The following is a 21,423-nucleotide window of genomic DNA, read 5'->3' as shown; positions in this document are numbered from 1 at the left end:
AGGTGCGATCGAGTGTCTGAACATCACTCACCTCTGCAGGGATCGTTTTTCACCAGAAACTCGTCCAGAGCCATCCAACCACCTCCGACTCTCACCATCACCGTGCTGCGCAGAATCCTCACCAGACGCAACTGCTGGGAGTCACCGAACTGAGGAGACGAGAAAAAAAAACACACAAAGGAGGAAGAGACGAAGAGGACAGAGTGGAAGAGAGAGAGAAGTCAGGTAACCGTTGACATACAGTGTTTACTGATTGATTCATTTTCACACACAGCAGCCCAACATCTGAACAGATGATCCGTTCTACTCCATGCATTAACAGGAAAAAAAAAAAAGAAATCATGCACTGACAGCTCTACAGATTCAATCTGCTGATTTTCAGCCCAGTTCATCCCCCAGCCTCCCAAATCTAACCACCAATCACTGAAATCACAATCATGTTTGCATTCAGTCAAGTCTCCAGAAGAGACACCAGAGCAGAAAACATTTTCTGGATGTCTCCTCAAGCATCTTGATTTGCTTGCCAGATTCAGTCCAAAGCACAATATACATCACCAAACCACTAATTACCACTTCAGCCATGTCGCTGTCGCCAGCTTCACATTGTGCAATTTGTCACTCTCAAAACCAAACAGATGAGAACTGGACAGTGAAACCTGCTTACACGTTGCAAAACCACCATGGAGAGTTGCTTTTTTTTTTTTTATACGATCACAATTTTGTAAAATCAGCAAAAATGACTTTTTTTGTGAGTGAGTAAAGCAGAAAGGACAACTCTCCATATGTGGGGGATCAGGAAGCAGATTTCACACATCCAATCACAGCAGCAGCAGAAGTCACTTTACCTGGTTTCCGAGGAAGAACTACAATAAATCCAGTAGACACGGAGCACGGGAACACAAGGAGACAGAAACAGAGCAAGAGTGAAACAACATGTACTAAAAACTGAGGTCTCTACTGTTTCGTCTGAGAACAATATCCTTTAAGAGCTGCTTCTAACAAACAGTACAATGGTTGTGTATTTCTCTTATGTGAGTTTAAATTAGTTGTGTAGATGAAAAAAAAAGATGCTGTGAATGTTATGATTAGTGTTTTTCAACCTGCCAGCTGATGAAGATAAGGTGAGGACAGTGAAGAAAAGTGAAGCCTGACACATGAGCACAAACAGGAGAGGAGACAGACAAAAACACACTTTGTAGACTGTTAGATTGTCCAGTGTCCTGCAGTCAGAAACTGGATGTCATTACCCGGTGGATAATGAACGAGTGAACAAACATACTGAAGCAGTGACTGTGATGGGGATCCAGAAAATGCAGCTGAAAAAGGATCTCTGTAAAATGTTGCATACACAAACACGGACTGCTGAGGAGAAAATGTAAATCACATTCAGAGTGCAGAATCATAACGCTGCAAACTGAAGGCCTGAAGCCGCTTGTCGCTGAATTTAAAGGTCACATATCCTCCTCCTCTTCAAAAAGTTTAAATAAGTCTCAGAGCTCCTCAAAGCATGTGTGTGAAGTTTCTTGTTCTAAATCCACTCTGATCCTGTGTTTGATCATGCCTATAAATCCCTCTATTTCAGCCCTGCTCAGAACAAGCTGTTTCTGTGTCTGTAGCTTTAAATATGTAAATGAGCTGTGTTTGACCACACCCCCTCTCTGGAAGGGCTTGGGTGGCTCGGCGCTTTCTCGCTCCATGTCCTATTGTTTATGGTGAGAAGGCAGCCTCAGAGGGCAGAACAAACACCTAGCTGTGGGAGTGTCACCCACCTGGGGAGGGGTTACTGCCCTTTGTGATGTCATGAAGGGAAAATCTCCAAACGGCCTGTTTGAGCACACATTTTCTGAAAAGTGGAGCAGGCAAAAGACCGATAGGATGGACTTTTCTCATCATTGGGGGTTTGTAGACGGATTAGGGACACATATTAGTGTTAGAAAAACATGGTGAAGTGGACTTTACAGAATATGTGACCTTTAAAGAGGATTTTTCTTCAGTTTTTTGTTCGTCATACCGTGTCAAACCACTATCTTCTTTAATTTAGTCTCTAGATGATCCTGCAGTAAGACTTTGATGTTTATTTATAACCTAGACGTTTCTTTATTCCAAAGCAAAGCCAAGAAAAAGTTGAACTTTGTCTGTATTTATTGTCTCTTGGTTAACAGGGACCAATAAGTAAAACTGAATCCTGTGGGTCTTGTACATTTGGTGTTAAGTTTCAGTCAAGTTTGAATTGACTTCTTCAACCTGATTGGTTGTAAAACCTTCTGAGAGCAGAGTTTGTAATGAAACCTCCTTCACACCCAGCAGTCCAGAGTGAGTCTATGCAGTCACCTTTACAGAGTCGTATTAATATTCTGCTTCAGATGAAGGGTCCTGCAGGGCTGTGAGACGTTACATGTTATACCAATGAAACGATGACCAGTCAGTGTTATGGTGACATGACGGGTTATGATACAGACTGTTACACACTTATGAATACACCATGAGAGCATGATGTGAGATGTGAGGACACACAGGAGGAGGAATGATGTGAGGTTAGGATTAGAAGTGAATCTGTGCCTGTTGGAGAAATATATACGACATAATAGAGTTCAGAATAAACTTTAAATATCACACAGAACAAAGTCAAACAGGGTTAGCAGAAGAGCTCTTATATCAAACTCAAGAAGTCAAAGAGTATTTATAGAAAGCCTGTTTTTGCTCTGCATTCGTTCCTACAGTATCATTTTAAGTGACGGACAAAAACAGTTCATTCTCTTTTGGATTGATACAGAATTTGAGCTAAAGGCAGCTGTTTTACAAAATCTGACCACAAGGGAAATGGACAATAAATCAAACTAAATGTTCTGCTATACAATATGTGTACTTTTCCATTTATCAAAGCAAAGTATAAAAAAAGGTTGCCAATAATAGGGCTGCACTCAGGACTGTAACCTTAGGTCACCTGTCAGGTTATTTCATTCATCCATCAATTTATTAGATACATTTCTGGCATTGTATTTATGATTTATGAATTCATAGATTTGCTAGCTCTGGCTTCTCATTGGGCGACCTGTTCGTCTGCTGATCTGTTGTTACTGACATGTGAATGTATCTGTCTGAAAGCCGCTGTGACTCTGTTTGTCGTCTTGGCTTCTTTGACTCGGTCGGCTGTGAAACTGAATTTCCCTTCTGGGATTAATAAAGTCGTCTGAATCTGAATCTGACCGACGACGGAGATTGATGTTTAAAATGTGCGCTGCGCCTTTAAAAACCTGCTGCATGTCTAGACTCCGACTCAGCGCTTCCAACACCCTCTTTGTGTCAATACGAGTGCTTTTAGAGACACATATTCCTGCAGCACTACAGACTCAAAGTTTAATCCTGCTGATGTGATCTGTCATTTTGGTCATAGTGCAGCCCCAGCCAATCATATGTTAGCAAATGCCCTTTGACCCCGTATGTGTCACAGTTAAAAATCAAGTATTTGCTATGATCAGATATCGTTGCATCCTTAAGAGGAAACAAAGCATACATTACAGTTTGAAATCTATTCCATGATTTAAACTTCTCATAGTGAGGAAAACACTGAGCTGCACTCACCCGGTATTTGTTCTCTCCAATCTGCTCCACCTGGAACCTCTTAGCACATTTACACTGGGCCACCTGCCGCGTCACCTGCACAGCAACAAACAGTGCGTCAGTCAAAGAGCCCGAATATCCTCATCCTCATGACTTCATAACTCCTTCAGCGCGTGCACATCTCACTCCCAAATTTGTATATTTACCTCATCTTCTATCTTATCAGCGTCAGTTGTGGGTCTGTAGGCGTCCTTGTTGGGGTGCAGCGCCGCGACAAACTCGTAGTAGTCGATGTAACCGTCTCCGTCTCTGTCAAAGATGTCTGCCACCGCTGTCATCTCCAGCTTACTGGTGGGGAACTCTGCACAGGTGGACAAGAGGAATTCACATGTTATCTAATGTATATATGATATATAAAATCAGTACAAAACCAAATACTCTGTCAGCCGTGACCTACTTGATGCCAGGATGCCGTCGATGAACTCCTGCCGGGTGATTTTTCCATCCTGGTCTTTGTCGATGCGTCTGAAGAAGTCCATGACGCGAGACTTTTTGTGGTTCATCCAGCGCATGTACTTTTTCCTCCACACATCAAAGTCAAAGTTGGCAAACTCTTTGAGCTGAAAGAGGAGAAGGAACAGTTAGTCTTATTAACCAGGGAAGGGAACCTGCGTTGGTCTGACCGGTAAACAGATCTTAAAAGACAGATACCTCCTCCAGTCTGTCCAGCCCGTCGTTGAGTTTGCGCTGGCGGTCCAGAGCCAGCAGCCAAACCTGCTGCCAGCGCGCACAGAGCTGGTTGAGCCGAGGGTTTCCTCCAGCGACCTGCATGGCTGCCTGCTGCTGCTGCTGCTGCTGCTGCTGGTTTTTACCTGGAGACGAAGCAGGGAGCAAAATCTTTCTTTAACTTCTGATGAACCTTGTAAATCTGTTTGTTGCCAACACATGCAGTCCTGCTGGCGTCAGAGAGCGGGAGAAGATAATATTTGTGTTAGAAGGCAAACACAGGTGACTTACGAGCTCCTCTCCTCTCGGCCAGGCTGCTCGAAGCCTCGGCTGGTTTTCTCTTGTAGGTCTTGGTCACTTTGTCAACATCTGGCTGCTTCCTCGTCATCTCCTCCATGAATGTCTAATGACAAACATCGGCAGTGAGTAAGGAAAGCTTCTCAACACAGACAAGGTTTGCACTGAGACAACTCAAACTATCTCATGATCACATGAAACCCACCTGGTGTTCTGTGATGAGGGTTTTGAGTTGTGGGATGTCCTGAGGAAGCGGCTCAGTGTCTTGCTGCACCAACGTGGTCTCAGCCCACTGTAGCCATGACAACAGCTCCTCCAGTAGGTTGGCGTTGTTAAGCACCTCCGTCAGAGCTGTCTCCAGACGCTGCTCGTGCTGTTTGGCCCACGTCAGCACCTGCAACAGCAAAGATTAGGAAATAAAAAAAAATAAAAAAACAGAGAAATTAAACAAAACTAATGTTGACGGATTGATTCCTGACCTCCTCGAAGCGTGCTCTGATGATGGTGATCCAGTGTTTGATGGTGGTGATGGAGTCAGGGTGACAAAGAGTCAGGATGCCCTCGCCCATCCCGGCAGCCTTGTTGACGTCTGTCCTCTTCTCCTCCACGGTGCCCATGAAGTCTCGATGCGTGTGCAGCAGCGCCTGCAGAGTCTCGGCCTCTTCGGGAAGGACGCCCCTGAATCGAAGCGTCTGCTCCGCCTCAGAGAGCCACTCCAGGATGACCTGCACGGACGTACGGAACTCCTCCGCCTGGTGGAGAAAAGGAAGTTGTTCAACTCTACCTTCACATCATCTGCATCCATCGCCCCAAAACGAAATGATTTCAAACCTAAACTGAATTTACAAACTAACATTAAAACCAGAAAAAACTGAACTGAAATAATAACAAAACATGAAATAAACATAAAACTAATGAAAAATTTAAATCAATCATGACTTGGTTCTTGCCTGCTTGAGGGCCTGCTGGAGGCGGGTTTGCTTTGTGACTGACAGGGCGCACACTGTATCCCAGCGGTTGCTAAGCTCCTGAAGTTGAACTTTGACCCAGGCTGTGTCATCGCGGCCGGTATCCATGAGGTCCCGAGCCGAGCGCTTCAGAGCCTGGACACTGCCGGTTCTCTTCCCCAGCTCTTTTTGGAAAGCCTGAGGAGTCACACATTAGATTTCAAAGTGTTTAAAGAAGTATTTATCATCTTCTCATGCGTCTTTAACAAAGACACTTCTGTGTATTTACCTTATGTGAGTCCATGAGGTTTGACACCAGGTCCAGATCTCCATGGACCGGCTGGTCTTCAGCCAGCTGGGGCTCCACCCGGTATAACCAGTCCACCAGAGCCTGGAGAGCCTCTGCAAACTGGCCTGAGAACAGCAGAGCCTCCTCCAGCTTGTGTTGTCTGGATGGAGGGAGGGGGGGGGGGGGGGGACCAGCTGTCAATGATCATATCTCATTTTCCACAACAAAGTTCACATCTTCAATTTGCAGTATTCTCCTCACCTCTCGACACTCTTCCCACAGACGGTGTCCCACTTGTCGCGGACTTCTCCCACGAGGTGGTCCAGTTTCTGGGTGTCTGCTGGGAGCTGAGCTTTGTCCCTCATGGCTCTCCCTGACCTCACGGTGGTGTCGTAAACGGGCTGCTTCGACCCTAACGCTTTCTGGAACTCCTGCACAGAAGAAAGGAGAGAAGAAGAAGAAGGAAGAGGTGAAAAGAAACCCCCACGATGAGTAAGTAACAATGCCCTCATGGAACTTCTCTTTATACTTGATGCTTGAATGCGCTCAGAGATGTGTACAGTACCTTGTGTTTGGCCAGCTGCACTTTGATCTTGTCTGGCTCGTTGGAGATCTCCAGCTCTGAGTCCAACCTTTTCTCGGCTTCTTCTAGCCAGTCTGTCAGCTTCCTCCAGGCCTCGTGGAACTGAGGAAGGACAAGGACAGTTTGAGTTTGACATTTTAAAATCGATTAAATTGTGATTAAATGTGACGACTCTCTGGTCAGTTCAGTACCTGTTTGGCGCGTTTGCGAGCCTCATCGAGGTGTCGGCCGCGGTCCAGTGACCTCTGGACCAGCTTGTCCCAGCGGGCCTGGACGCTGAGCAGCAGGTTTTTGATAAGAACGACGTCCTGCTTCAGGCTGGCAAATCGAAGTTGAGAGCCGGCCTTCTCCAGAGCCAGGACTTGCTCCCTGTGGGTGTTCACCTCATTCACAAAGACCTGCACGGATACGTAAACAAATGGAATTAACAATGGCTTCAGATCATTTCTTTTCATTTTAATATCAATCCAAATACGGAGCATGTTCAGTACCTTGTGCTCATCGATCTGGAAGAGGACCGTGTCCAGCATGAGGCTTGGGGGCTGGGCCATGTTCAGGGTCTGTTCAGCCTGGGTCAGCCAGTTGATGGTGTCCTGCAGAGAGGTCTGGAAACCTGTTGCCAAGGTAACAGCCTCATCCAACTTTGCCTGGAAAGATCAGAGTTGTAAGTAAAAAAAAAAAAGTTGTACGGTAAGTTAAACACATTTACAGAGATGAAGAAGTCATGAATGGAACAGGACAGTTGTAAACCTCGAACAGTGTTTCTTACCCTGCGGTCGTCCATCTTGGTGTTAAGACTCGCCCACTTGTTCTGCAGCATGGCCAGGTTCTGCTGGGTCTGGGTGGTTCCAGGTCCCGCTTCCTCTCCTCCACGAGCCAGCAGCATGGACTCCCCTTGATCCAGCAGGCGGTGGTACTGCTCCCCTCGCTGAGTCAGCTGAGCCTGAAGCTCCTGCAGGTCGGGGACGACAGAAATGTGAAGTGACACTCCGGTTAAAAGGTGAGCGTTGTTTGTTTCTAACTGGTTTGGTTTTAGGACAATGGAGGACATTAAAGTTTCATAGTCACAATACACCCAGAGGCTCCTCTCTGCGTAAATAGAAGAGTATGTGGAAGCTAACACTCTGAGCAGCTGCTCAAAACGTTGCCACTAAAATAACGAGTGTGCTTGTAAAATCCATTTATAACCCACAAAAAAAGCTTCTGTATGCATGTGGATTTGTATATAAAGTTTGACCTGTCTTTGGATAGCTGTACATCGACTCATAACTTTATTTCTAGTTTTCAATAAGTCCTTTTAAAGAGCAGCTAACAGACATTACAACACAGGTGTACTTTCAACAAGAAGGTTTGTTTTCTACTTTGCACCTTCTCTTCACGTCTGCAGGTTGCACCAGCTTAGCCACCGTGGTGTATGTGTGTGTACTGTGGAGTGTAGAGGTGTGATGTAACTTTCAGTTACCAGGTGCTGCTGTAGCTGCTCTCGGGCCGTTTCAGGGAGGCCGCCTGTTGGCTTGGCGGCAGACAGCTGGCTCTCCGTTCTCCTCAGCCACTGCAGGAACTCCTCCAGCTCACCATGGAAACCTTCAGCCTACACACACACACACACACACACACACACACACACAGGCAAGGACCAAGAAACAAGTCACAATTCATTAGTTTAGATACACGTTATGATACCACGATCACACCACCAACTACAGACGTTATAGCTTTCATCATACTGCTCATCAGTAAACTGCAACTTATGATGTTACTGCTGTATTGATGCCACAATTCTGCTATTATTAATATAATATATCGACTGTTATTCTGTAGCTGTGCAACCAATTAAATTCCAGATCCCTCACACGGTTTTGCAGAAACAGTAGAGCAGCAGCTCTGTAGCTTTGGATAAGATCTCATCACCGTCCTAAGCAGGTGGAGCTGAGCCATGACAGCTGGACAAACTCCATCTGCTCCCAAAATGACTTTCTCTTGAGTAGATATTCTCAGAAAGTGCAGCATTTTCAAAGTTTTAAGAATTGTCTGTTAATTCCACTTCATACGCTGTACATCCAGAAAAGTCAAAATAGTGTAAAAAAACAGTTTTTGTCAGCTTCTTCTAACATTTTATTTTTGGCTTTTGGTGAAAAATTGTGAAAAATGGGCAGGAGAGAGAGAGAGGGGCGATATGCATAAAGGTCCACAGGTCTGAGTCTGACCTGCTGCTGATCTGTAGAGGAGCATGCCTCTGTAAAGGGGTCGTCTGCTCCACCAGCAGCGCTAAACCTTTCCACCTTACCTGCAGCGTGAAGATCTCATTTAACTTCAAATATTTCTGACACATGTTTTCTTCTCTGTACCTGATGCAAGGCGGCTTCCAGTAGTTTCTGGCGGTCCTTGGTCTGTAGCAGCAGACTTTCCCAGCCCTGGTTCAGGTGATCCAGTTGGTCCCTCAGGTGGCTCGCCTCGTCTCCAGGAGAGGACTCCAGCAGCTCGGCTCCGGCGCCGTTCACCGCCTCCACAGTGGTGTGATGAGATAGCACGTCATTGCGCAAAACCTGGGACGGCAAGAACGGAGAAACAAGTTGAAAACAAACAAACAAAAAAAATTAGATTTGAATGTTGGTGCTGGAAACACGTGTTTATATAAGCCCAGAATAGATAAGACATTCAGTTTGGTATGCCTGGAGACTTACGTGGTGTTTGGCCAGCTCGATCTCGATGGCCTTGGGGTCAGAGCTGACTGGTCGCTGTGTGTCCAGAGTGGTGTGTGTGTGGTTCAGCCAGGCCTGCAGCTCAGACAGGGCGTGCTGGAACTGACCCAGGGCCAGCAGGGCAGCCTCCAGCTTGTGCTGTGGTGGAAAAAAAAAAAGAGAGAAGTTCAGTATTCAAAAATAGGAACCTGAACATTTGGACCGTAATGAAAAGAAACTGTCAAACACATGAAATCCTCCAGAATGCCGACGAAAGCCAACACGTCGACTCCCATGGAAAGAGTTGGTTTAGAGCTGGAGGTCAGCTGCAGAGTAAAGCCTCTCTGTGTGTCAGCGCTTCACTCAAACACAACTCAGTCGTATAGTTTCTACTTCTTCAGGCACACTTCATGTACCTGTCTCTGGGTGATTTTATCCCCTAGGTTTTCCCAGAGGTGTCGGAGCTCGGTCAGCGGCTCCTGGATCATGTCTCGGTCTGTCTGGTCTGACACCTTCTTCAGCAGCAGCTCCCCCTGGTGGCAGAGCTTCTCCATGTCGATCTGCTGCTGGTACACCTCCACCTTGTACTGCTGCTCAGGGGGAATCATGGAGTGAGAGAAGAAGAGAGCGATAGAGACGGAGGAGAGGGGAAGTGTTCTGTTAGCTCTTGACACTTTGACCCTAGTCCTAAATCATATCAGGACGACTGAAATCAAAATAAATATTCACATAGAAAAGCAACATAGTTAAAATATCCTGCAATAGAAACTCCACACCCCAGAACCACCTCATTGACTTTGAGGTATTTGAGGTATTAAGCTACTTTAATAATCATACAGATATGATATGGATCTTTCAGGATACATAGACCGATGTGTTTATCGTTGAGCAGTGAAGAATGATACCAACCTTGAGTTCCTCGATCTGCTGTTTGACAGTTCCCAGATCGGTTCCCACTGTAGACATTTCGCACAGCTTGATCACTGCGTTGTCCAGGTAGTCGAACATAGACTGAAAGATACAGAAACATTGTACAGAAAAGTTACTTCAATGATTAGACACTTATCCAACATGAACAGGGTCTTTGATGCAATATTATATTGATCATTTCAAAGGCAGGGTTGGTCATTTTCGACACCTAGCATGATTTTGAAAGAAGCATTCCGTCAGTGCTCTGTCTGCACCCCCTCCCCTCTGTGCTCCCTCAAAAGCCACGCCCCCCTCACTTACAAGCTCCAGAAGTGCACCTCAGCTCATCTCTTACATTGTGTAGAAACTACATCCTGTCACGTCTCATTCAGCGGTGAGTAAACTCACAGTATGAACTCCGTCATCAAGGACAATCTTTGAGTGTGGGCTAGTGAACACAAGAGGTAGAGAACGAGCAGGGAGACAGGGAGGCGCCTGATTGGTTCATCAGATTGGTACCTCGTGGCAGACATTGGTTGAAGTTTTTACAGGCTTACAAACTGATACAGATGACGGATTTTCTTTGTTCAGAGAACATGAGTTATTAATTTCTGTCAGGACCTAAAGACAATTTCCACCAAAATGACCAACCCTGCTTTTAAGACAAATCAGACTCTGATTACACACCTGCAGCGCGTCCTGATACTGCACAGACGCCGTCATGGCCTCCTCCAGCCTCTCCATCCTCTCTCTCCATGTTCGGTTCAGGCCCTCCCAGGCAGCATTCATCTGGGAGGAAGACAGGAAGTGGGTGAGCGTGTTGTAGAAATGAAGAAAATGTTATTTTCAGAGGAACAAGTCACTGGTTTTCTAACCTCATCAATGGTCTTCTTGACTTCGGGTTTCTCCGTTTCTCCACAGGCGAAGATGAGGTCAGCTCCGAGGGTCCTGACAAACTCCAGCTCCTCCCTCAGGCCGTCCGTCTCTGCTTTAATGGCCTGCATGAAGAAAAAGAGAAATCACACTGAGTTGTTTGGAATGAAAAGGCACCACATGCCTCACCACATCCTCTCTCTCTCCTCCTCTTGATCACCCACTCCCTCGTCTACAAACCTCAGCAGCCTCAATCTGTTGTTTGATGAGAGAGGGGTCCACGCCGGGGTCTTCCAGCTCTTTCACGATATCTTGTGAGTCTCTGAGCGTGCTCAGCAGCGCCGCCACGTCGGCCCAGAACTTCCCGGACAGGTCCAAGACGTCGTTCAGCTTCCCCTCCCTCTCCTCGGCCCGCTGCCGGATCTCATCCCACAGAGAGCGCAGGCGCAGGAGGCGGGAGCGAACCGCTGGAAGAGAGAGAGGGGAGGTCAGAGTTGAGTCAGGAACGGAGGGAAAAGCTAGTTGGGAACTGGGAACTACTCCTTTATGTTATCTAGTCTTATCAGAGATTTCAGATACTTTACAGAAGAGTAATGATAATGTTGTCTTTGTTTTCATTTTGCAATCTAGTGTCCTGGTAACTTCAGTCTCTCATTGGCTCCCCACACTTTGGCGGCTGCACACTGACGCCTTTCATTTAAAGAAGCATTGGGAGGGCCGGAGGGCATCAAAGCACACAGAGCTCCAGAGGCTGATTTAACAAAGACGTGTGTGTGTGTTTTGTCTAACCACGTGGTGGCGTTGGAGGAAAAAAATGCAGAAGTGAATCTGTTCCATTTCAAGATGAGACAGTGAACGCCCGCTGGCTTCACGCCAGAGAGAGAGAGAGAGAAAGCAGCTTACTCCAGCCAGTGTATTATGAGGTCAGTGAACTGGTTGGACTGGAGCCCAAAATAAGATTTGAATATGTTTCAAGCAGATTACAGAAGCCCCCTTATGTCGGCCCGTCTGTACCGGCCTTTGTCTGACGGAGAAACGTGTTGCTTCTCTTTGTCAGATTGTTTAAAGCCTCGCACCATTTAGAGCATGCATTTAAAAGACTCAAAGCTTTGCCACAAAAGTGAAAGCAGACATTTTTAGTTCAGCTGTGTCATCTGGAGCATTTTTCAACAGAAGAAAAAAAAAGAAGTTTTTAGACGTCTTAAAATGAACAAATGTATGACTAGAGCGTTGACAGTTTGACTCTGTAACTTTACACTTTGAATGAATCTTATTTATACACATTCCTGCACAATGGTAGCTCCTGTATCTTACACCTTTTCGTTTTTTTAATCGGAGATTGCACTTTATATTTCTCTTCGTTTTCTATTTATAATCCTTGACAGTAGAAGTTCTGCTGTTTTTTTTTTTTAAAAGCCTTTTTTCTTCCGTCTTCTTCTTCTTCTTCTTCTTCTTCTTCTTCTTCTTCTTCTTCTTCTTCTATGTTAAGGTTAGGGTCAAATTCTTTGTATGTGTGGACTTACTTTACAAAAACATCAGATTCTGACTTAGTTCCTCTTATTGCAGTACTGAATGGAACAAAGGTACACTGTGCTGTATCATGTCTCATTTTCATTGTTTAGTATTTTTAGTCTCTATTTTACAGGACCCATTTAATAAATGTTCAGCAACAAATTCAATTCTATAAAACAAAAGACTGCCATGACAAATATGAAACATTCACTACTTAACAAGAAAAAGGGAATTTGATCGGAGGAACGAGGACGGAAGAATCAAACTAAAAGAGTCACAAACACTCGGCCTGTTGGGTGGATCAGGACTGTGTTTTAATCTGCACACCATGGATTATTAATGTCACTTTTGTCCTTTTATATTTGCTAAAGTTTCCCTTCAGTCTATACTGTAATATTTTTCCTTCATTTTCAAACTGTAGGTTAGTTTCTTCATCAGGAAGATATAATCTGAGGTGGTTTAGTGCTGCAGTCGTTAAGTCAGTTCTCAGTGATGGCTACACATGTTTAGATCATTTTTTAGAAGTCAGTTACTTGTGCCTAATAAATAAAGTACGATTAGTTCACTTTATCATATGATTATACTACCTGCCAAGTCTTTGGGCCCAGATTCTCAGGTTTCAGAAAGCCTGTCAGGGTGTCTGATCTCACATGTTTCCATCATGTTGTCAGTGATTTTGTGTTTTTTCTATGTTGAGTGTGAATAAACTGAACTGAGAATGTTGGCGTAAAGCTCCTCATCTTGTTTCCCACATGAACTGTGTGGTCAGTGTCCGTCATCGTGCAGCTGTCCCTCCCTGTCAGACACATCCCGAACACTCACCCTGAGCAGCAGGATCGTCGTGAGCAGCTCGTCCGATGAGCTCCTCTCCGCGGGCACACAGGGCCGAGAAGCTTGGCAGCAGCTTGTCCAGCTCCAGCCCCTGGGCTCGGTGCTCTGCCAGCTGCTCCCTGATCTTCTCCACCTCGGCCGCCACGGAGGGAGGCTGCCGCAGCCGCTGCACCGCCCCCTCCAAGGTCTCCAACAGGGGGTCCATCTTGTCGTGAAACTGCGGACGGACGGAAGCCGAGGAGAAGGTTAAACGAGGAGGAGGAGAGAGTGTGCTGTTGAGGTTTTTGATAACTGGGTGACATTTTGTAAGTGGGAAAATACTGAGATCTGATGTGGGCGGTGAGCAATCTGTCGCACGCTGAATGAACTTTCTTTTTTATGATGAATGCTGCATCAGATGTTAAAACAAGAATTAAACAGACTCTTCTTATTAAATTCACATCTCAATATTTCACTGTCAGCATGTCACCCACGTTGTGTAACTCTGACAAAGCTGGACTTGATCTACACACAAGGGGGAGCCGCTAATCCACAAAGTCCAATCTGCTCCATTGGCTCATTTTGGCTCCAGAGAGCAAAGACTGTATAACTTCTAGTGAGCTGATTGGCTTTTTATTAGGCATGTAAGGATAATCAAATCCTTTGGTAACTACAATACACGACAAATCTTATCTAGACACGAGGACATAAGGACAGGTAAGACTGGTTTGAAGGACTTAAATCGGGACTAGTCTGAGGCTGAAACCGGCATTATTAGAACGCCTGTTTAAATCTTAGACCAGGGTCACATCACAAAGGGGAGGAGTCTAACAGGTTTGATACAGATTCATGTCACTCAGGGGAGGCAGACACATGGTGTGGATCATTATAGCGGTTATTCAAATCTGAAGAATCATTTATAATTATTCATCATCCAGACAACCTTCACCACTTTGGTTAGTATTTGATTAGCATCGGCTGTACGGTTAGCGCTTCATCATCGCTTCATGTTTCATTAGTCGACCACATCATGTGTCCCCCCCCTCCACAGCCTGAGTGACAGCTTGATGTTGTCAGTCCTGGGTCTTACCTCTACCAGCTGGGTGATTGCAGTGAGCAGTGACGATGCAGAAATAGATGGTGGTTGGTGGGGGGGATGACACACAGACAGCACATCCACAATGAACGAGGGATGAGGATGAGGAGGGATGCAAGGGTGACATTTGGACATGATGAGGGAGATGTGGGTTTAGTTAATGAAGGATGAGAGGGAGGAGAGAGAAAGGGGAGGGGGGGGCGGGGTTTAGGATGGATGAGGGACGGGGGGGACAGTGTGGAAGCAGGTGGAGGAAGAGAAGGAGCAAGAGATGTTTGAAAGAGACAGAGGGTGGAGAAATAATACAATGAGTTAAATCAGAGCCATGCAAACAGTACAAACTGTAATACAGACGGCAGCGGCACACAGCCGGCCACACGGGTGATACAATGATGTCTCATGAGACCATGTGCAAAGAGAGAGAGAAATATTCATAAAGAAAACATGATGTGATGAGAGAAAAGACTGAACTGTAAATGATGAATTGCACATTTGCACAACTGCACTTTAAAAACTTGGTAGGAATTCCCACCTTGGTCTGAGCTCTTGACTGATTTTATATTTTGTTGTGTTGTCATATTTTTTAAAATGTGTTTTTATTTTCGATTTTGCGGTGATGTCGTCCTTGTGTTTCTTGTCTCCTGCTGCAAAAACAAATTTCCCCTTGTGGGACAATAAAGAATCTGAATCTGAATGTTGTTATGGTAACGATATGTCTGAGGAGCGGATCATCTCAAAGTCAAACTGCTGAATGTATTAAATCTGTCTCTAAACATGTTGAAGTACAGAGTGATATTAAAAATACAAAAAAAATAAAGAACCTAAAGAATCAAATCATAATGAAGCTTTGAGTGAACCGGAGACTTTGCACAATAAATCATTGTTAAGTTTTAGTTTGAAGCATACAGCAGACACATTCACATGGAGCTCATGCTGCAGAGTAATCGTTTCAGTCTGAGGCTGCAGACGCTGAACAGGAAGCTACAAACAGACCTGGGCTAAACAGCATTTACACATGACCACTTATTTAATCTATTTCATTTGATTCAGTGTAGAGAGAAGCTGTATTAAGAGAAATAAGTGTGATGCTATCAAGACTCAGATAACACTAAAAAGCAACTGATTTGGCTTTTAAGCAGCTCAAGTTAAAACCTGCACACTCTCAGGAAACTTTAACAAAATAATGAACCTCCTTAGACGTGTGTCTGCAGATCTAAAACACAGCTATATGGAGCATTAAACAGTTTGTCCTCTGTGATGTACCTGTGAAGACTGAGACACGGCCTCGTCTAACGTCCCCGCTCGACCCTTCACTCCCTCCTTGATGGCCAGGTAGCGTCTCTCGGCCTCGGTGTAGCGCTGCGTCACTGTCTCCCCCTCCTGGAAGCTGAGCTCGGCCAGCTGCGGTCCGATCTTCAGCAGCTTGTCGATGTGGGGCTTGTGCTCTGCGATGGACTCCCGCAGCAGCTGGAGACAGAGTGGAAAAGGTTAAGACATCGATTAGACGTTTTGATCGGTGAGAAATGTGAGAAAAAAATGAAAGAAGAAGATTTTAGCTCTGCTTGTACCCTCATCTGGTCCTGTTGCAGTCGGAGAGCGTCTGTGTCGATGGCTGGCGGTGGCAGCTGGGTGATGAGGGTTTCAGTCTCGCCCAACCACGGGTCCAGTTCTTCGTAGGTCTCCCAGAACCGAGCGACCAAAACCTGGGCCTGCTCCAGCGCTGAGAACCGCTCGCTGTGACTCTGGCTCACTGCATCATAACGAGCACTGAGAGAGTCGGTCTTGACCTACAGACGGAGGACAAAGAAGAAAAGTTAAACTTTTAATTTCACATATTCAGTCCCCTCCTCTTACTCGTCTCTGATCCTTCAGTGACTTACTATCAGCGCGTCCTTCTGGGCGTCACTGCAGGTTTCCAGGATGTCGTCTTTGGTGCCGAGGAGCTGATCCACGGTGTCTTTGTGTCGGATGATGTCGATGTTGAAGGCCCTCTGGATCTGTAGCTGAGCCACTGTCACGTCTGGTTCCAGACTCAGGGGCCCCAGAGACGCCAGTTTACGCTCCGTCTCCCCGACCCAGGCCAGCTCGGCATCCACCGCCTCCTCGTACTGAAGGGACGAGTGAATGTTTAGCAAAATAAAAAAACGTGGAATTGAAAAATGCTTAACGTTCAGGTTAGACCGCCTGCAGTACCTGTTGTGACCTCTGGATGGCGGCTTGTACCAGCTGCACCCGCTGAGTGATGGTTTCATCAGCTTGGCGGTACCGTTGGTTGGCATCAGCGACCAGGCGGTCCAGACCCTCCCGAGCTCGCCACGGCACCAGATCCAGCAGGGCGCTGCCCACCTCGTTCACCGTATCCAACACAAGGCGCTTCTCAGCCGACACTTTCTTCAGCTCCTGCAGGAGAGATCAGGGAAGAAGAAACTTAACAAAAAAAGATGCAATCAAGTTGTGCTTCAATATGAACACTGAAATAAACCTGAAGCTGAACGTGATGAACAGATGATTCACATCTGGTACTCGAGGTTGCTTTAGTTTTCACGTGTGATGATAGAGGAACTAAATGAAAAGCTCAAAATGTCACACTGAAGTGAATTGAGTGAATAAAAAAAAAACTGGATGGCAGCAAACAAATTAAATGGCAATAATTCGTTCAATAGGTTTAACAGACTGTTATAGGCTTCCATGAAATCTATGTTACTATGGCAACCCAGCTGTGGGTGGGATGATACCGGAGCAGCTGAAAATGTCATTACAGACAGGAGCTGTCTTTGAATTTGTTCTTCATTTCTAACAATCAATCTTCTTATAAAATGTGGATTATTTATTCTGTTAAATTTTATTAAATAATCCAGGGGTTCCCAAACTACACCAGGCCAAAGACCCCCATCTACCTTTAGATAGGAAAAATACTGAGTCCGCACACCAGAAGCTGCTCAGCGGATTCAGTATTTTTCCTATCTTTGGATGTTTTTTGTTCAGCACCCAGTACTGTAGTTTTCAGATGTGCATGCTGTTTGATATTTTGATAACACCCTCTAGCTTCTGGTAAGACCGCGCCCTCCTTCAAAATGTCCTCTATATGCAATAAATCATCGTATTTATTCATTTCATGTAATTCCCGTAAAGTCATTTCAGTCAGTCACCTCACATTTGTTTAGTTTAAAGAATTTATCGCAGCAGAAAACAGGCTCGGTGTCAGGACCTCCACTGAACTAAACACCGTGGTTGGATACATTTCTGATGTTTACTAACAATCAGAGAACGTGTCCACTCACTTGTTCCTTTCTAACACTGAAGTATGAAATGTGTCAGGAGGAGGATGGATGAAGTCGATTCTTGTGTCCAAACATTCATTTAAATCAAAGCGACCTCACAGTCAGAGTTGCAACTTTAACTTTTAGTCTTCTTCTGCACCCACCTTCTGTCTCTCCTGGTAGGCGGGTGTGGCGTCAGGCTCCGTGTTGTTAAGCTCCGCCTCCACCCCATCTAGCCACTGGTTGATGTCGTCGTGGGCGCTGGCGAATCGCGTGGCCAGCTGCAGGGCCTGCTCCAGCGTGCGGAGGGCCTTGCTGCTGCCGGCCGTCATCTCGGCGTAGCGAGACTTGATGCCGTCGAGCTTCTCCTGAATCAGGAGGACTTCCTCACCTGCAGGAGGGAACACGGGGAAGGTTACTGACCCGATGAGTGTACTAAAAGGCCGCCTACCTCTGAGATATTCTTTTCCTTTTGAGGGGAAATTTGTGCTACGTTAAAGCGACCTACATAAACACAAAACCAAGTGAAATTCCTTCAACCATGCCTTTCCAATTTATGAGTTTTAACTTTTACGTTATCTTCTTAAAATTCCCTGTTTCACTGAGTTCTGCTAAATCTCTTCATGCCCTGGATCTGACAGTCCTGCATACCTCTCATGACTACAACATGCGTCTTACAGGGTAAATATGAGGGAACATACTCGGTGTATTTATGGGGGAGAAAGACATTGAGCAGGCTAATAGTGTTAGCAGTCAGTGCGGCTAATATCATGAGAACAGAGACACAAACCAGATGTGACTGTTTGCTTTGCTGCTGGTGTAAAAAAAAAGTTGAGGTTTGGATCTGGATCTGAACCACAGCTGGAAAACAGTGTTTTAGTTTCATCTGCATAAATCATTTATCAGACGTCTCACAGTTATCTTTGGAGAATTAAAGAATCACGTCACCAGTGAGAATCATTAAAGCACAAATTGTACAAAAAAATATTGCCAAGAAATGAGGTGAGGTTAGGAATGATGAGGAAGTAGAAGAGGAAACAAGGCCCCTCTTTACTGACATGAACTGACCCCCTCCTGAGGTAGAACTAACTGTGACATGTCTAGTTTATTAAGTGGATGGCTGCATAAAAAATATTGAACACATCAGGAGTTTAGTTTGTCACATGCATTTAAAGATGCAGTGTACAGTAGGGCCCGACCGATCTGCGATTTTGGGGCTGATACCGAATCTCTGTTTGATCTGTAGAGATTGATGCATATAGATAAACACATTTACTACATTGATTCATCTAAATTATCAAACACTTGTGGAAAAGATTTATAATAAAGACAAGATGGTCGCTCAACTGGAAAGTAACTGAGCATGTATGTGCGTCACCGCTCGACACTCTGGGAGTGATAATGCTTGTTGTAATAATCCATATAGCACCCTCTGCTGGTGACAGAGAGCTGCTAGTGTAATACAGTGAAACTGGTGAATAAATCGAGTGATGTCAAGATAAAATTGGCCAATACAGATAGTCACTGATAACATCGACTGGTCGATTAATCGTTCGGGCTCTAGTGTTCAGTCAAAGCAATGAAACGCATTTTTGCCCAGACTAATCTCTGATCCCACAAAATAATATTAATACTAATAAATAAATGGCATTAAAGAATAAAAGACCAGTATGTCACCAAATCTGGACTGGATGTTTTAACACAGAACAATACAGCAAAGCTTTGATCCATACCATGGTCACTCTTTACACAAGTAAACACACATGTAGTGTAAGTGAAACTAAAGAAAAGAGTCATTTTTAAAGTAAGGAGACCAAAACATAAATGTTATTAATATCTCCCAGAGTCTCTTATCGTATAATAAAAGTATTGACTTCATTCTCTGCTCGTCAGCGGCTCCTTTGAGATTACCTGTGGTCTGTTTGAGCAAAGCTTGTCCGTTCTTGATGGCCTGGTCCACCGTCTTCTTCCTGCTTACGATCTCTTCATTCAGAGACTGAGGGTGAAAGAGTGCAGAGATGAACCTCCATCAGATTTTATCTTTAGTTCCAGGATTAAAACAGTGTGCATCCTTTCCTTAACACAACTGAGAGTGTGACTTTATGTCTTCTTCATACAAGGGATCTAAAAGTCTGATGTCATATAATATCATAAACAGAAACCATACTGGACTAAACATGTGTTGTATCGACATATTTATAATAAAGATATTCCTTGTTTTAAATGTTGGATTATTCATTTCTACATGTTCCATGCAGTTTATAAACCCTCTCTTCTGTCTTAATGTTGGAGAAGGAGTGACTCAGCTGGCGTTCAGCGTGTTCATGAAGTCGTACCAGAGTGTGTTTGTGCTGCTCGGCCAGCAGCTGAGGCTGGTAGGTGTGGACGGAGACCTGACTCAGCCTCTGAGCCACCTCTGCCAGCCAGTTCAGCACCTCTACCTCGTCCTCCCCAAACAGCTGAGCGTTAGCCAGCGCCTGCTCCAGCAGACCCGCCCGCCTGCTGCACCAATCGGCGAGCTCAGAGTGACCCGACCTCACCGCCCCCACCCGCTCGCCTAACCAATCGCGATCAGCCCTGCAGCTGAGGGGGGTCAGCGATTGGCTGAGGGACTCGAGGTGGTCAACCTCAGCTTCATGAGAAGACACGTCGTCTTGGAATGCCTGGGAGGTTTGAGTGCGAGTGTGTGTGTGTGTGTGTGTGTGTGTGTGTGTGTGTGAGAGAGAGCGAGTGTGTGTGTGTGTGTGTGTTTGTGTGGAAGGTGGAGTGAGAAAAGGAACAAAAAGCAAAATGACAAAAAAAAATGGATGAAAACTTAAAATATGAGCGTGCAAATGACAAATTATACGTCAACAACAAATCATAAACATCGATAAAAGAATCTAAAAAAGTCAAAGAGAACTTAAAACACTTCACACAACAGAAACAGAAACTTAAAATTCAAAAACACAACATAGGAAATGGACTCATAAGGAGGGGTGCTTGAGTTGGATTTGATTACTTTCTTTGGGGGGTGTGTGTGTGTGTGTGTGTGTGTGTGTGTGTGTGTGTGTGTGTGTGTGTTTGATATCATGAACTATTGTCTATGCTGCCTGTTGGTTTTTGTTGCTGAAACAAATGTGAATGTCGATGCCAAAACGTTCATTAGCAACATTTCTGTGAACATCTTAAACCTCTTATGTCATAAAAAGCCACTCCATCCAGAACGAAAGCGATCTGACGCAGGCAGGGATTCAGTGTCCTGCTCATTGACACACACGAGAATTGACCTTTGTGACCTCTCCAGGAGTGGAGGGCCTCAGCAACAATGGGGCCAAACGGTACCTTGTGCTTGGTGATCTGCTGGGTGATCTTGGCCGTCTGCGTTCCCATTGGCTCTGCAGAGCTCAGGCGTCTCTCGGTGGCACTCAGCCACTCTCCGAGCGGCTCCAGAGCTTCATGGAACTGAAGAGCCAAAACCTGCAGCTCTTCCAACTGCCTCTGCCTGAGGGCGGGAGACAAGAGATAGCACGAGGAGAGGAGGAGGAGGAGGAGGAGGAGGAGGATGAAGCTTTTATTGGTGTTTTATTGCTTTCACTGATTTGTTTTGTGACGTTTTATTTCTCAGCTTGGTCATGAGTTTGTGTCTTACAGCTGTCACCACTTTTTCTCATAAACTCTGTGTTTTCAATTTTCATGAATTTTTTAATACATTTTATTACATTTGAAAGAAATTCTTAAAAACAGATGGAATGCATTATTGTAAGGTTTGAGAAACACAAAGAGAAAGAAAACTCAGAAAACACACTTCTCTCTGTTTGTGTGTGTGTGCTGGAGTCAGCTGAAGTGTCTGCAAATACGCAATCATGTGTGTGTGTGTGACTGTGTGTGTGAGTGTGA

General features: G+C 45.2%; 1 protein-coding gene across 4 annotated transcripts in view; it reads right to left on the bottom strand.

Moving 5' to 3' along the window:
• macf1a (microtubule actin crosslinking factor 1a) overlaps positions 1 to 21,423 on the bottom strand; it is a 231,681-nt gene that overhangs the window by 10,606 nt on the left and 199,652 nt on the right. For all 4 annotated transcript variants that reach the window (XM_065948500.1, XM_065948501.1, XM_065948503.1 and 1 more), the window contains 33 exons: positions 20,869 to 21,028; positions 19,881 to 20,207; positions 19,456 to 19,540; positions 17,709 to 17,935; positions 16,478 to 16,684; positions 16,165 to 16,392; positions 15,853 to 16,071; positions 15,548 to 15,751; positions 13,201 to 13,426; positions 11,107 to 11,333; positions 10,869 to 10,991; positions 10,681 to 10,782; positions 9,994 to 10,095; positions 9,501 to 9,674; positions 9,088 to 9,243; positions 8,752 to 8,949; positions 7,866 to 7,994; positions 7,173 to 7,355; positions 6,895 to 7,050; positions 6,595 to 6,801; positions 6,386 to 6,505; positions 6,082 to 6,251; positions 5,821 to 5,980; positions 5,535 to 5,729; positions 5,064 to 5,336; positions 4,790 to 4,978; positions 4,579 to 4,690; positions 4,273 to 4,433; positions 4,019 to 4,181; positions 3,768 to 3,922; positions 3,583 to 3,657; positions 846 to 863; positions 32 to 149 (listed from right to left, as the gene is read on the bottom strand). In XM_065948500.1, the coding sequence (XP_065804572.1) occupies positions 32 to 149; positions 846 to 863; positions 3,583 to 3,657; positions 3,768 to 3,922; positions 4,019 to 4,181; positions 4,273 to 4,433; positions 4,579 to 4,690; positions 4,790 to 4,978; positions 5,064 to 5,336; positions 5,535 to 5,729; positions 5,821 to 5,980; positions 6,082 to 6,251; positions 6,386 to 6,505; positions 6,595 to 6,801; positions 6,895 to 7,050; positions 7,173 to 7,355; positions 7,866 to 7,994; positions 8,752 to 8,949; positions 9,088 to 9,243; positions 9,501 to 9,674; positions 9,994 to 10,095; positions 10,681 to 10,782; positions 10,869 to 10,991; positions 11,107 to 11,333; positions 13,201 to 13,426; positions 15,548 to 15,751; positions 15,853 to 16,071; positions 16,165 to 16,392; positions 16,478 to 16,684; positions 17,709 to 17,935; positions 19,456 to 19,540; positions 19,881 to 20,207; positions 20,869 to 21,028 (5,549 nt within the window). The remainder of the gene's footprint in view (positions 1 to 31; positions 150 to 845; positions 864 to 3,582; positions 3,658 to 3,767; positions 3,923 to 4,018; positions 4,182 to 4,272; positions 4,434 to 4,578; positions 4,691 to 4,789; positions 4,979 to 5,063; positions 5,337 to 5,534; positions 5,730 to 5,820; positions 5,981 to 6,081; positions 6,252 to 6,385; positions 6,506 to 6,594; positions 6,802 to 6,894; positions 7,051 to 7,172; positions 7,356 to 7,865; positions 7,995 to 8,751; positions 8,950 to 9,087; positions 9,244 to 9,500; positions 9,675 to 9,993; positions 10,096 to 10,680; positions 10,783 to 10,868; positions 10,992 to 11,106; positions 11,334 to 13,200; positions 13,427 to 15,547; positions 15,752 to 15,852; positions 16,072 to 16,164; positions 16,393 to 16,477; positions 16,685 to 17,708; positions 17,936 to 19,455; positions 19,541 to 19,880; positions 20,208 to 20,868; positions 21,029 to 21,423) is intronic.

Source organism: Labrus bergylta, chromosome 19, assembly GCF_963930695.1.
Source record: "Labrus bergylta chromosome 19, fLabBer1.1, whole genome shotgun sequence".
NCBI lineage: Eukaryota > Metazoa > Chordata > Actinopteri > Labriformes > Labridae > Labrus > Labrus bergylta.
The sequence above is the reverse complement of the archived record's forward strand: the minus strand, read 5'-3'. Positions and strand labels throughout refer to the sequence as shown.